The sequence below is a fragment of the Mus pahari genome, chromosome 1, assembly GCF_900095145.1.
Source record: "Mus pahari chromosome 1, PAHARI_EIJ_v1.1, whole genome shotgun sequence".
Classification (NCBI taxonomy): Eukaryota; Metazoa; Chordata; class Mammalia; order Rodentia; family Muridae; genus Mus; species Mus pahari.
Genome location: NC_034590.1, coordinates 55334281 through 55349433, shown reverse-complemented (window position 1 = coordinate 55349433; position 15153 = coordinate 55334281). Strand labels below are relative to the sequence as shown.

General features: G+C 48.4%; 1 protein-coding gene across 1 annotated transcript in view; it reads left to right on the top strand.

Moving 5' to 3' along the window:
• Cemip (cell migration inducing hyaluronidase 1) overlaps positions 1 to 9099 on the top strand; it is a 154104-nt gene extending 145005 nt beyond the window's left edge. The window contains exons 26-29 of the mRNA XM_021192571.2: positions 4 to 90; positions 1551 to 1708; positions 6074 to 6174; positions 7822 to 9099. Of these exons, the coding sequence (XP_021048230.1) occupies positions 4 to 90; positions 1551 to 1708; positions 6074 to 6174; positions 7822 to 7949 (474 nt within the window). The 3' untranslated portion in view covers positions 7950 to 9099. The remainder of the gene's footprint in view (positions 1 to 3; positions 91 to 1550; positions 1709 to 6073; positions 6175 to 7821) is intronic.
• The last annotated feature ends 6054 nt before the right edge of the window (positions 9100 to 15153 follow it).

The window sequence follows — 15153 nt, the reverse complement described above, 5'->3', positions numbered from 1 at the left end:
CAGAAGACAAAAGACCACTTCCTGGAAGTGAAGATGGAAAGTTTCAGGCAGCACTTCTTCCACCTTCGGAATGACTTCGCTTATATTGAAGTAAGCACAGATTCTGCAGGTGCAAGGCTGCTTGCTGGTGTGGAGTAGGTGTATTAGCTGCATTGGTCTCACTGCGTGTGACACAGTACATAATCAATGGTGACTGGCGGGAGGAAAGACTTACTTTGGCTTGTGTTTTCAGGGAGCTTTGGTCCATTGCAGTGAGGAAGGTGTGACAGAATAGGCCAGCTCACAGAGGTCTGATGTCACAGTTACTGTTCTATTGCTGTGACATTTATCACACAGTGTAAATATTATCACAGTGATTCCCAGATGGGGAAATTAGCTCAGAAAACCAACTACACCACTGGGAGTAACAGAGCTGCGAGTTTTTCCATCCCATCATAGATCCTAACTCTACTTTTGTTCAAGCCATAACTTATTCGAATTATAACAAAATACCACAACCAAGGAAGCTTATACATGGAAGTGTTTAATGTGGACCTTACCGTTTCAGATGGCTTGAGTTCATGATGACAGAGAAAAGGTATGGTGGTAGGAACAGCTGGGAGCTTCCATCTTGATCTACAAGTAGGAGGCAGAGAGAGAGACCCTGGGAATGGCAGACTCTTTTGAAACTTCAAAACCTGTCCCTAGTGACACACCTCCTCTAACTAGGCCACACCTCCTAATCCTTCCTAATCAGTTCCACCAACTGGGGATCCAGTGGTTCAAATATATGGGCCTATGGGGCCATTCTCATTGAAACCACCACACCTACACATGTGACAGAGGCTGTTGGCCTCATGGAGGACCAAGAAGAAATGAGAGAGGCAGGAAGTGGAGGCCAGGAATAACTTCAAACACTGACTTCCTCCAGCTAGAGTTTACTTCTTAAAGGTTCCACACATGCCTAAAACATCATCACCAGGTAGGGAGAAAGCATTCAAAACATGGGCCTGTGGGGGCATGTCAGATCAAGCTGTAATAGGTGGTACTGTGATAAATTGCCCCAAGCTGGATGGGTTAAAACAAAAGAAAGTTATTTTCTTTCAGTTTGGGGAAGCTAGAAAGCTTCCTCTAACTTCTGGTGGCCATAATGGACCTTTGGATTAGAGTTACATCACTGACATCTCTGTCCCATCTTCATGAGGCCCTCCCTCCTTTGAGCCTATCTCCTACCTCTTACCTTTCTTCCTAAGAGGCCCCATCATTGGATTTAGGGCCTACCCCAAACATTCTAGATGATCCTGCCCTGAGATCGCTAATGTAGATGTCATTAAAACATCTTCGGCAACACTATTTCTAGATAAAATAAAATTCAGAGGTTCCTAGTGGGCGTATCTTTTGGGAGGTTACTATTCAAACCTACAGAGAGCACAGTTGGAAGGGGTGTGAAGGGTTCTTGTAAGCAGAGCAGCTGTGTAACCAAACTCTGTCTTTAGTGTCTACATAGGAAGGAGAACCTGGACCTCAACTGCCCCAGGATCTCTCACTCCTCTGTTGCTTTGGCCTTGCAGGTGGATGGGAGGAAGTACCCTTGCTCAGAAGATGGCATCCAGATAGTGGTGATTGATGGGAGCCGAGGTCACGTGGTGAGCCACGGCAGCTTCAGAAATGCCATTCTGCAGGGCATACCCTGGCAGCTCTTCAACTACGTGGCAGCTATCCCTGACAAGTGAGTCTACGTCTCAGTTTCTGAACTGTCCAGTGACACAACAGATTCCTGGCTAGGGCCCAGTCCCTCATGCCCAACCCCTCATGATTCTTGCCAGTCGGGATGATCTGCGCCTACAGATTGTGTGTGTCTATTGGGTGGAGAGAACTTCATGCCTGTTGCTGCACATGCTGGAGGCAGGTCTGCTGTGGATGTAGGTCAGGCTGAGGCAGAGGGGAATGCTGCCTCACTCCTTGGAAGGCTGCCTGACCCTCTGCCCCCATCATAGCGCACTCTCCCAGTGATCTCATCCCCACCCACACCTCCAATAGGATCCAAATGCTGGTGGCTTCTGAAGCTCCCCAGCCTGGATCTCTTTCCTAAACCCCAGACATTCACCTCCAATGGCTACTTCAAGGTTGCCACCTAGATGTCTTGAATGGAACTAAATTCTCAATCCCTTTTATCTTTCGATCCTCCAGATCAACCTCCTTCTGGTTTCTCTATACTGTTACCCATCCAGATGTTTGAACCAGAATCTGAACTTAATCTTTCACCCCCCTATTCTAACATAGTCTAAAACAGTCCATTGCCCTCCCTCCTGGTCCCTCCCTCGTGTCCTCTCTGGCCCTGTTCTATCACTGTTGGTCAACCAACACCATGACCATAGGTTTCTGACAGGCTCTTTTCTTCCCATCTCCCATATTGGAAGTTAGTTTGAATGTCTTAAATGCTCAGATCCTCTGTAGCCTCTCTTCACTTCCTTCCCGCTGTTTCCTCCTCACTGATGTCTTTTCCCATCCATCCACCATTCTCCACTGGAACACTGCTTGAAATAGAAACAGAAGCCTCAAATGATGCCTTATCAAGGAATCAGACTTCCTGGTGTTGACTCCACAATAGACTTACTTAGGCATGTTCAGTCTCTGAACTACAATGTGGGTGTGGAAATCTCTCTGGAGCCACAAGCTAGTGGAAAGCTTGTGCGATTCATGTGGCACCTGTCACCCCTAGGTGCTTGGCAAATTGTTAATGAGCGGAGACACAGACCCTTCAGGATGCACTCTTGGGGGTCGGGAGGGGCTAGGACTAACTCCGTGTGTGATTCTGGAGAACAGGCTCTATCTGTTCTTCCCACACTCAGTGTTCCTTTCACGCTATATTTGCATGTATGTGTGTGGAAGTAAACGTGTACATGTGTACAGGGGTATGCATGCATGCCAGCAGAAGTCGGAAGACAAACAACCCTGGGTGTCATTCTTCAGGCACTTGTTTTTTGAAAAAAGTTCTCTCACTGGCCTGGAAGTCATCAAGGCTGGGCAGCCTGGGGACCTGATGCTTGTCTCCACTGCCCTGTGGCTGAGATTTCAAATACAGATGTATCTACCATACCTGGCTTTATTTTATGTTCTGGAGTCTGAGTATCAAACTTGGGTCTTGTGTTTGCACAGCAAGCACCCCTTAATGACTGAGTGAGACCCCCGTAGCCCCACACTCTAGCTCTCAAGTGCAGATTCATACAGAAGAATCTGACTTTCTAAGTTGGGAATGTACATTACTCATCTAGAGATCAGTGGGTTTCAGGCCTTTTTCGGCCATGGGCCATTTCTTGAGATTAAGCAGATCACAGAAGCTTAGAGTGAGAAATAGCTCCCAGAGTTCTGTTTGGAGATGTGTGGAGTTCTTTGCAGCCTTTGCACGTCCCTAGGAGAAGTGAGGATGGTCTGAGTCAGACTTAGGCTGGCAGTGGATACACAGACAGGAATGGGTACCACTATCCCCTCCCTGGCCTCCTGGGAAGCAGCAGTTGAGTGGGAATGAGAGGTACTTCTGTTCTGTGGCTCAAACCCAGCCTGGGCCTTATCCCTTCCTCCCCCATCCATCCACAGGACCACCACTGACCATAGGGTCCCGGCCGCTCACACCTCAGACACTGTGGAGAACTCTGGAAGCCCCCTCTGACCTTCCACCTGTGGGAGATTATGTCAGGAGGCACAGGGGCTAAGTGGTCAAGAGGATAATGTACCAGACAGAGAGACTCTAATGTAAATCATACCAGGAAGCTGTATCATAAGCAAGCCCATCTCCCTGTCCCTGATGCCACCCCGAGTATGTGACCTTCTTTTGAGTTCACTAGTTCAGCCATAGGCCTTCAGTGTTTCTTCTCCTCTGAACAATGGGGAAATTTCCTCTTGGGAGCAGAGCCTGGATCCACCCCCAGGATGTATTAGCAATGAAGCCTTTCTCATTAATGGGCCTCACCTTGCCAATCCCTTGGGCCTCCTCCTTTTAGCCTTCTTAAAGAACCCAAGACAGTCTCCCCACACCCCTCTCATTGGTCCTTACTGTGCACTAGCCCTTTGCCTTTGTCAGCCTTCCTTCTGCTCCCAGTGGGACAAAATCGGGGATAATAGCAAGTTCCAGAATCCCATACAGTTTTTCCATGTCTGGACTGTGGTCTGTGGTTACAGAATCCCACTGAGATGGCAGTTAGAAACCCTGTGGAGCTTCTGCTCTGTTTCTGTTCTGGGGGTGGTGCTCATGCCCCATGTCTGGCCCAGCATGAGTCTGCCACCACAGAGGCTGTTTTCTTAGCACTGGGGGCTAAAAGCAGCCCAAGGGAGGAAGAACAGCTCAACTCTTGCAAATTGGGTTCTTCTGGCTCCTGCCCCCTTCCCTCCTGAGCAACTGCTCTAGGAAGCCCTCCTAGATAATGTGTAGCTGCTCAGTCTCCCATTGACAAAATCAGGCAGGCAGATCTTGCCTGACCAGAGAGGGTGGTGACACATAACAGAGCCATTCTGGAAATGCAGCAACTACACAGTATCCTTCCCAGAATGCTCTCAAACTGTGCCTCACTCTTCCTGAAGCTGAGAGGAGGTTGAGCGGCACAACGTTCAGTGCCTTCCACAGAAACCACTCAAATACACATATGGGCTCCATGCTTCTTACACATGTGGGACGAGAGCTCAGATCCCAGAACCAGTATAATAAGCTAGCCATGGGCCATACCTGTGCCTGTAACCTGTGGGAGACAGAAATGGGGGACTTCTCAGGACTCCCAACCTAGCAGAAGGTTCAGTGAGAGACTCTCGATCAAGAGGGTGGAAGAGCAGGACGCCTGACATCATCCTCTGGCCTCTACACGCACACAACACCCAGAGATCCTCACAAAAAGGAAGGCAGGAAGAGAAAAAGAGAGAATATGGGTCCCACTGGGAGCCTAATGTGGGGCACGGTCACTGTTCTTACGAAGTCAGATGTGGTCTTGTGGGAAAAAAGCTCATAGGTCAGAAGGCCTGCTGTGTGAAGGCTGCCTGGTCTTTATGAGCTCCCAAGTACAGCCACTGCATCAGGTCTCCAAGTCTCCCTGCTGTCTGGCACTCATGACAGTTTTGTCTTTTGATGGCTGCTTCCTCCTCTTTCCTCCAGCCCCCAGTCTCATTCCTTCTTTGTTCCCTTCCAGCTGCCTTGCCTTTCTCTATCATCACCTTCCTATTGGCTTTTATACAAAACAGTGTTGAAATGATCTGAATTAAGAAGTACATATTAGCTGGACAATGATAATGTATGCCTGTAATACCAGATTTCAGGAGGCAGAAACAGGTGGATCTCTATGAGTTTTGAGGGCATCCTGGTCTACCTAGTAAATTCCAGGCCAACCAGGGCTCATAGTGACACCCTGTCTCAAAACAAAACAAACAAACAAAAAATCAGAAAGGAAAGAAGGAAGGAAGGGAGGAAGGAAGGAAGGAAGGAAGGAAGGAAGGAAGGAAGGAAGGAAGGAAGGAAGGAAGGAAGGAAAAGAGAGAGGAGGGGAGAAGAGAAGGAGGGACAGAGGGAGGGAAGGACAAGAAGGAAGGAAACAGAAATGCACAAAACAATAAAATAGCTTTGAATTTTATGATAAATGTATCTCGAGTGGAAAAATGCAATGTCCTAAATAAAACTATTTTATGTTAGAGAGAGAGAAAGCAAGAAAGAGGGGGAGAGGGGGAGAGGGGGAGGGAGAGAGGGAGAGAGGAAATGCCTATGATGTCATACTGTGTTGATAGAGCACACAGGTGTTAATAGAGCACCCTGAGATCGCATGCTTCTCTCTTACAAGCTCTCTGTCCTGCTTGTTGGAAGACATTTAAAGCAGCGAACCCTGTCTAAGCTTGAGAAGGCCACAGACACCGAATGTGGGCAGATGCTGGAGGTTATTTACCCTTGAAAGGAAAGAGTATGTTCGTTAAGATGGAAGGGGGAATATCCTCTCTCAAATCCCTGGCCAGGCACTGGCACTGCCACCTCAGGTCCTATCCGAGGCCAGCATCCCTCCCACACACCGCTCAATGGAGTTTGCTCTCACTCCTGTCATCTGACCAATCTCTTCCTCTTCAGTTCCATAGTGCTCATGGCATCAAAAGGCAGATACATCACCAGAGGCCCATGGACCAGGGTGCTGGAAAAGCTTGGGGCAGACAAAGGTCTCAAGTTGAAAGGTAAGTCTGAGCGGGGTTTAAGTGACCTCAGAACCAGGGCAGATGGTGTAGAGATCCATTATCCCTGCTGCATTTAGGACATTGTTTGCCACTAGGCTTGGGTACAGCTCCCGAACCCTCAACATGGCCAATGGCCTCCTGGCCTGATACCACTTGCTTACCATCCCTCACTAAGGCACATTCATTTTTTTCCTTATGACCAGACACTGATAGAATACTGCTAGAGCTATTTGCCCCTCTACTCCTCAAGCAGCCTTTACTCAATGAAAGCGTCATCAGAAACTGCCTTGGCCTGACTATTCAGCCTGGCCAAGGGCCTGCATCCTCCTCACAAATCCAGATGATGCCTGCTTTTGTAGAATCTTTTACAGTTTGAAAATTCTTTTTTGTCTTCTAAGATAGGAGGCAAAGAGAGAATTAAATCCCGGAGGCTTGTTTACAGTCATACAAGTCTTCTAAGATGAAACCCAACCCAGACTCTCTGGATATGATGGATCAATCTAGCAAGATATAAATATCCACACGATGCTCATTAGTCATAGATTGTTCAGAGCAAGGCCCCAGGGAGGAATAAATGAGAGAGAGCAGATGCGTGGATGGTGGTGACCATGACAGCTACCGTTTGATGCCAGGATTGCACCTTGTTGGATTTCTAATAATTATCTTGTGCATTCACAGATAACTTGGGCAGCAAGGATAGTTCCCTCCACAGAAGAGGGAGAAATCCACAGTTACATAGTGAGGTGCTTTCTTCAGCTAGGCTATGGACCTTTGCCTCCCTGAACCAGGTCATGTCTATCTGTGTCCTGATTATGATGAACATCAAAACTAACAGCCTATCATGCAAATGCTTATCCCGTGTAGCCAGAGAAAAACCCGGAAAGATACAAGCCTGCCACAGCAGCCAGTAGAGAATGAGGATCAAGGTCCTGCCCTACAAACCCCAGGGCTATTTGGGGGCTTCTCTGTGTTAAATTAAGATGTTGTTGCCAAAGCCTCGGATAAACGATGACGAATATCAAGTGATACTTGTCCAGAGTTGGTAGATGTTCACTGCTCCCGAGTCTGGGCCACTCCTGAGTAGAGACATAGACCTCCAAGTCACTGAAGTGCAGGGCAGAGGCAGAGCGCACAGCATGGAAGCCTAAGGTCTGGGCGTCTATTCAGTCCCATACTGTGTGTCATTTGTCCTGGGACAATCCTTCCTTCCTAGAGCTGCAATGTAACAGTGCAGAAGCTAAGATCTTGAAGACAAATGCCACCGTTTCACAAGGTGGGATCATAGAATACAGCAACGTTCTGGTGATCCTAAGTCAATTAGAAAGCAGGCGGGGGTTGTACCAGTGCTCTTCCCTCCCCAGCCCCTGTCCCCTGCTGTCCATAAATCTTCTCTAACATACAGATCCTTTCCCCTACTGAGGTGGACATGAGGCTCAAGAGTGATACCTACAAACCCCGTACAAAAAAAATCCCAAATCCCAGCGCCAGCCGGGCTGAGAGCTTACTCCCGAGGGCCAGAGCTCAATGTCACTAGGAGGGGATTGCCCTCTGGGGACAGAGGATGCTGAAGGGGAGCACCAAGGCCTGGCTTGCAGCAACTCTCTAATAGCTGTATTATTTTCACCCACTTGGTTCCTTGCTTTACAGAAAAGATGGCTTTCGTCGGCTTCAAAGGCAGCTTCCGACCCATCTGGGTGACTCTGGAGACTGAGGACCACAAAGCCAAAATCTTCCAAGTGGTGCCCATCCCTGTGGTGAGAAAAAAGAAGCTGTAAGGAGAGTTGCCACTTGGTACCACCCCAGGCTGGACCCCTTACAGCAGCCGGGGTCAGGATGGCTAGGTCCTCTGGTTCTCAGCTCTGCTGGGCTAAGGGACAGATTTCAGAGACCTTGGTGCTGCCACCTGCCCCTACTCAAGTCTACCTGCAGCCCCTGGGCAGTGTTGGCCAATGCTACAACCTCCTCTTGGGTGCTTCTCTCCTATCTGTGCCTCATCTGTAGGCATGGGGACCATACAAAGAGACCTGGGTTGTGCTGGCAGCAAAGGGCCACTTGAGCAGGAGTCTGAACCCACCTAGGATATGGTCTGGATGATGGGACCACTCGAAGATTTCCACAGTCACTTTCAGATACATTAAGTGGCAGACGGAGGGAGTACATCTTTATTCCTGTAAGTGAGGGTACGGCTTCCTGAGTTTAGGAGCTGGCGTACAGACAGAGCTATCCAGCATGGTAGATTGCACTGGGGAGGAGATGGAACCCTGTCTACAGGGAATCCTTTTTCAAGAGCTGGCACATTGGGACAGGGACTAGGTGGCTCCTGTTCGTCCTTCCTGAGATTGCAGGACTCTACTGTGTTTTGCTGTGCCTGGAGCCCATCAGTAGAAGTAATCATTGTAGCTGACATCTCCACTGAGACATCTCCCTGGATACAGAGAACGGAGAGCCGAGAGCTCACACCAGGGGTCAGCTGGTGACAGGCAGCCAGGTCTCAGCATACTTTGATACCAGGTTGAGAGAGCAGAGGTGGATTGGAGGAGGGGAACCTCACCACACCCATGGGGAAGGCCTCTTCTGGGAGGTGATGGTCCTGGCAGGAGTCAAGGACAGAGATGACGAAGAGAGAAGAGGTGGCCTCTGGCATGGCTCAGAGGTGAAGGCTTTCCTGCCACCACCTGCAGCATCTGAGTCATGCTAGGTCACCTCTTGCCCTACGTGGCTGATCCACTTGTGGTAGAGAAGCAGGGTCTGCGGAGAGAAATGGACTGAGTTGCGATGCGCAGAACCTCGTTCAGACTGGTTTCCAGCCATCCCCCTCTTGACTCTGTGAGAGGACGAAATGAAGTTCACAGACCTGAGGCTCTACAAAGGGTCTCCAGTGCACTTCAGCTAGGCGCTGAACAGAAGACTCCAGGAAATCTGAACATGCTCATACCACAGTGAACCTGGGGTGTCAGAGATGGAAAGGACCTTGGGGGGGGGGGGCTCGAGGGCAATCTAGTCCAGTGTTTTGTACCTACATCTGAGGAAAATGGTACTCGAACCACATATCCAGGTCTGTGAGCCCCAAGCTCAGCAACCCACTGCCACACCACATTGCCTCAGTGACTAACCTGGGGTGTCCAGTATTCCCAAGTAGCTTTTGGAAGGGAGCATATCCCCTGGAATGGGGAGAAGAGGTCCGAAATATATGGTCTTTTGCAAAGGGCTTTTCCCTCTTGCCCCTCAGTACACACTGCCCACTCTCTGGGCAGCAGCCCTGCCACTGTCTTTACACTGCCGGCCACATGTGGGCATGGGCTACTCATGACTGTGGAATTCTCTTGGTGCCACCTTATTCCACAGTGGTGCTGGTATGCCCAAATGGGTAGCATCAGGATATGCCAATGTGCTTCTGCTGGGCCAATTGGCTCCTTGTGGGGATCTGAGAGTGGTTAGCTCCAGTCTGGGGTCTTTCAGCTTATGTTCACTCTGAGCAAATAGCTTCGATGCCCAGACCAGTGAAAACTATCCATGTCCAATATTCTTCTGAGACATCAGGGGTTCTCTGTGTTTCATGAATGGGATTGGTCCCCTTTCCTCCACAACCACAACCTTTCTTTTTCAAAGAAGATTCGCTTCGGTCCCCTTTGTCCAGTGGTGTTAAGGAGTCTTAGTCCCAGAGTCCACTCTCCAAGTTGAGCCAACTCCCAGGGGGTCTTTCTCACTGAATGGATCTTCCAGCTGCTGGGATGTGTCTGTGGGACCATGCCTCTTAAGACATAGTGGCTTCAGTTGCCATTGTCAGAGGAAAGGCCTCTTCTGGGGAGATGAGGGGGAGGGGGAGAGGATAAAAGTGACCTCATGTTTTTCTTGTCTAAGTTTCATTGACTTTTCAAGGCGAGGGTCTCACACTGTGAACCACTTAAGACTCGATCACTTTCAGGTGGCCGTGAATGTTGAATGTCTTTGGCTCAGTTCATTTTAGCAAATACCTGTTGGAAAGTTCTCTGGGTTGTACATATATGAACAGTACAGGGTTCTGTACAGAAAGCGTTCTTTCCTAAGCTATTCACCAAGAGTCAATGTACAGGCATTTTCTTGGTAGCACAAAAGTCTTTCTTGCTAAGAAAGTTGCTCTTGTCCTTTCTGTTGGTCAGCCATTGCCACTGAGTCAGGGGCCTTTGATTGAAAGGCTCATCTGTCCTGTTGGCTTAATAGCTGGCCCTTTCTTGTGAACTGGATGCATAGCATGTTTTGTATGTAAATGTTCCTTAAAAGTGTCACCATGAACAAAGGTATATTTTCTATTTATTTATTATATGTTCACTTCAAGAAGTCACTGTCAGAGAAGTGAAGAGTCATCTTAAGTATTATATTAGAGAATGTCCTTTGGACCACCGGGAGGAGGTGTGCCCAGAGCCAAGGACATCAGCCTCTGGTTTGGAAAAAATCCTGCTGTACCATATTAAACATACAAAGGATGTCATTGTCTTGTCTACTTGTTTCATTTCCTGGTACAGTGGGTCTCATTGTTAAACCAGTCATCTAGAGAAAATAAGATAGAAATCACCTGCGTTTGCCCCCCCCCCCCGTTCCTAGTCTTGTTCCCAAGAGCTCCGTATGTATTAGACTCCCACCTTCACCCATCCCACAGGAGTACCGAGAAGAGCAGATAGAAGGGTCCACTGGTAGAGAACACGCCTTTCATGTGACCAGGCAAGACAGCACGTGCCTCATCCTCATGTCCCTAAGCCATCCTGATGCTCTCGATCCTACCCTTCCTATCGGGGAGGCTAGGGAAAGCATCAGGGTCGGGGCTACACAACCAACTGTCCTTCCCAGATTCTGACCAGACAACAGACTCTGTGACTAAGAGAAGCACGGGCATAGCGACCGAGAAAGGAGTCCAACCTGATCTCCCGACGGGATAGGAATCGGGGTGGGATGGGCTCGGGAGAAGAATGAGGGAGGAGCAACGTCAGAGCAGAGGGAGATGGTCTAGACTACTTGTGGATACTGATATCTGATTAATTTAAGAACAGTTTAAAATGTAGTTCCATATCTGCACTGGCCACACTGCAGATGCTCCACTTCCACGAGAGTCTAGTGCCCACCATTGTGGACTTCATGGATATAAAACATGACCACCATCAAGGAAAGGTCTTTTCTTGATAATTTCCAGAAAGCTGCTGATACTCACATTGGTATTTTAAAAATCTATGCCCCTAATGTAGGCAATGGAGTGTGAATACAGGTGTATATGATTCACTTAATACCACTAACCTGCGGCTAGCAGGTTAGTGGTATTAAGCTGTCAGTACACAGTTAATTAGATGATCTAGCCCTGGATATACTGTATAGACAAAACAGTGGAGAATATAGTACCCGAGACTTATGGAAATGTCATCATTAAGTATGAGGGGTTATGTCTGTAATCCCAGCGTCGAGGAGGATGAAGCTGGAAGATTGTGAGTTGGAGAACAGTCTGCACTATAGACAGCTTACCTATAGTTGCCTCCACAGTACCTCCTGGTGTTCCTGGAGACCATGTCAGGAGCAACAAGACAACCCCAGGATCCACTCTGGTCATGTGTCGCTTCTTTCACTTTGAATCCTTCCGGTTGCTGCATGGTCCTGTTTTAGGCCCATGAGATGGTCCAGCGGGTAAGGGTTCTTACCTGGTGACCTAAGTTTGATCCACAAAACCCATGGGGAAAGAAGAGAACCAATTTCTGAAAGTTGTGCTCTGACCTCTACACATACACTGTCACATAGACATGCACACGTACAGACACACAGAGACATACACACACAGACCTACAGACACACAAGCACACAGATACACACCTACAGACACACAGACATACATGCAGACATACATCCATACATACACACACACACACACACACAGAGACACATAGATACCCAGAGACACACAGATACACATATATGTTATAATAAATAAATTTAGTCTGAAGAAAAGAAAGGAGACAGAAGAGAAAGGAAAACAGGGAAGCAGGGGAGCAGAGGAGAAACCTTAGCATCAGGAAGCAATCACATTTGTACTACGCCAGACACAACGCACAAAAAGCAACATGAAAGAGTAAAATATGCCAGGGCATGCCCAGGGAGGGCTGTAGCAAGATTCTTTAAATAGGGAGGATTGTTTGTCATCTAGAATCATCAGGAAGGTCAATGGGCTGGGCAGGGATACCAGAGTTCACCTAGGAGTTAGGGAGGACAAAAAAGGGGCCTTTACAGTCCGGCCAGGGTTTGAAGACTTGAGGACATCTGAGCACATAACATGTTACCTTGCAAGAGGGAAGGTGGAGCTGGGCATGGTGGCACATGCCTTTAATCCCAGCCCTTGGGAGGCAGAGGCAGGCAGATTTCTGAGTTCGAGGCCAGCCTGGTCTACAGAGTGAGTTCCAAGACATCCAGGACTATACAGAGAAACCCTGTCTCAAAAAAAAAAAAAAAAAAAAGGGGAAGGTAGGATGGTGGACAGGGCCCGATGGATGGTAGAGCTGATGACGGTGGTGGGGGTAGAATTCCTGAGATTTCTCAGCCAATTTTGTCCTCTTTCTCTCTCCCTCACTTTAGTAGGGGATTAACTGAGATAGTTTGCTGTATCAGACAATCTCTAAGGCATGTTCATGTTAAATTAGAGACTTTCACAGCAAACTATCAAAATTTGCCTGGGATTTGGAAATTACTAGAGTATTGTAAATAAAACAAATTATAACACTAGCAAGTAGTTTTTTTTTAATATTGTTTGGCTTATTTAGAAGATAATGTGAAACACATTTTTATTTTTTAAATTGATATACTTTTTTCCCTTATCAACTTAAGACTATCATATAACTGTACAGAATAAGTGTCTGGCCAGCCAGTAACAAAGACACCTGAGAGAATTGTAGTGAGGCCTTTGGCAGATGACTACCAAGCCCACACGGATGCAAAGAAGCAATATGGGTGGATCCCAAGACCCTTTGGTTACTTCTGATCCAGTCACCGAGTCCCCACAAAGAGCAAATGTAGAGGCATTGGGTAAGCGCTTTGCCACTGTTTAGATGGAGCTGGGAGGCAGCTGACTGGCTGGCTGGAGATGCACTTGATGCCACCAGCCTTGCAGAAGAGGTAAGGGCAGGAGAGGCTCATGGGAAGGAGCATGAGCACAATACACTGACTCTGGCTCTGAAGGACATTGCCTCCTGAGGACCCCAAGACACAGCCTAGAGATAAAAAGGGCGGGGTAAGGGGGAACTTCCTGCAGGCTGGAAGGGGTGAGTGAGGGTGAATCACCTGGGGAGACATGGCCTGGTCTTGGCTCAAAAGTATCCTTACATGGCATATGACCTCATCTCTGTCCCTACCACTTACTTACCTCCTGTCACCAGATAAGCCCCAAGTATACAGAACCTGTCTTTCCCCGCCCACCTCTCTTTTCTCCTGGACTTACAGGTCTTTGTCTCCTCCACTGGCAAACCCACCCCCCATTCTCTCCCAACTTTGCTCCTGAGAGTCACTCTGCAGGGCTCCACAAAGCGCCCCAGCCCAACCCTAGGCCCAGAATCCTGGGGTTTGCAGCTTCTGTGAGCTGTCCTTTATCCCTTCCCAGCAAGTGGTGAACTCCTGCAAACAGGGGCCATCTGTCTTTCTTATCTGAGGGAGCTGCCGGGCTCCACAGACAGCTCTGTGGGGGAATGTTGACTAGATCTCCCTTTTGCCACTACCAGTGACACCAGAACCCTACTAGTTCCTCAGGTCCCCACCCTGCTATCACTGCTGGGACAGTGGGAGTCTTCCTACTTTCCTCACAGCAGGAAAAGGAATGGATATGAGAGAGGAGGGCTACCTCCTGAAGAAGAGAGGGTTCCATGTCCACAGAGTCCACAGCCTGGGTTGAGGACGAGAAAGAGAGGGAATAGGGGAATGGAGAGAGAGGTGCTTCCCTGCACCCAGAAAACCCCAAGAGCATCTATCAGGATCAAAAGGGCTTTCCAGAGAACTCCCAGAGCTCTGTCTGCAGGCACTGCTTAGCACCGGTGTCGGGGATGCAGGCTCTTGGGGCTGAGCACTGAGCTCAGTAGAAAAACCTTTAACCTGGGTGTGGTCCCCTGCACTGAGAAAATGAAAGTCAAACTCTCAGAACCCTCTTCTGCCATGGGCACAAAACGCCGCAGCATGTTTTATTCGATGTAAAAGATTTCTCCGAGGAGATGGCTTGCTCTGGAAAGTGCTTGTGCGTGAACAGGAGAACCTGAATGCAGACCCCAGCACCCGGTGAAGGCAGATGTTGGGACTCAGAAAATGGCTTAGCTCTTGAAGAGGATTTGCCTTTGTTTTGTAGCAGCCACACGAGGTGGTCGAGGTGGTCGACACAATAGCTTGTAACTCTAGATCCAGGACATGTGATGCTCTTCTGGCCTCTGTAGGCAATAGCACTCGAATGTACAACCACGGATATAGACACAGCACAGGCACAGGTACTGGCACACAATAATCAAAAAGAAAACAACACTCAGAGGACTGGAGAGATGGTTCGGTGGTTAAGCGCATGCTGACCTTCCAAAGAGTCAGAGTTCAGATTCCAGTATCCATGTTGAGTGACTTGCAACCACTTGGTACCTCCAGCTCAGAAGGGGATTGGGAATGGACGCCCAATACCCACAACCTCCTTTGGCTTCTGAATGTCTGCACACATGTAGCACACTGTGATAGCTAGTTTTATATCAACTTGATACAAGATAGAGTCACCAGAGAAAAGGGAACCTCAAGTGAGAAAATGCCTCCGTAAGAATGGGCCACCGGTAAACCTGTAGGGTTTTCTTAATTAGTGATCAATGGGTGAGAGCACGGCCCATTGTGGGTGGGGCCAACCCAGGCTAGTTGTCCTGCTTTCTCAACAGAACACCAATGGCTTGTGCTGTAAAATCAAGAATTGACAAATGGGACCTCATAAAATTGCAAAGCTTCTGTAAGGCAAAAGACACT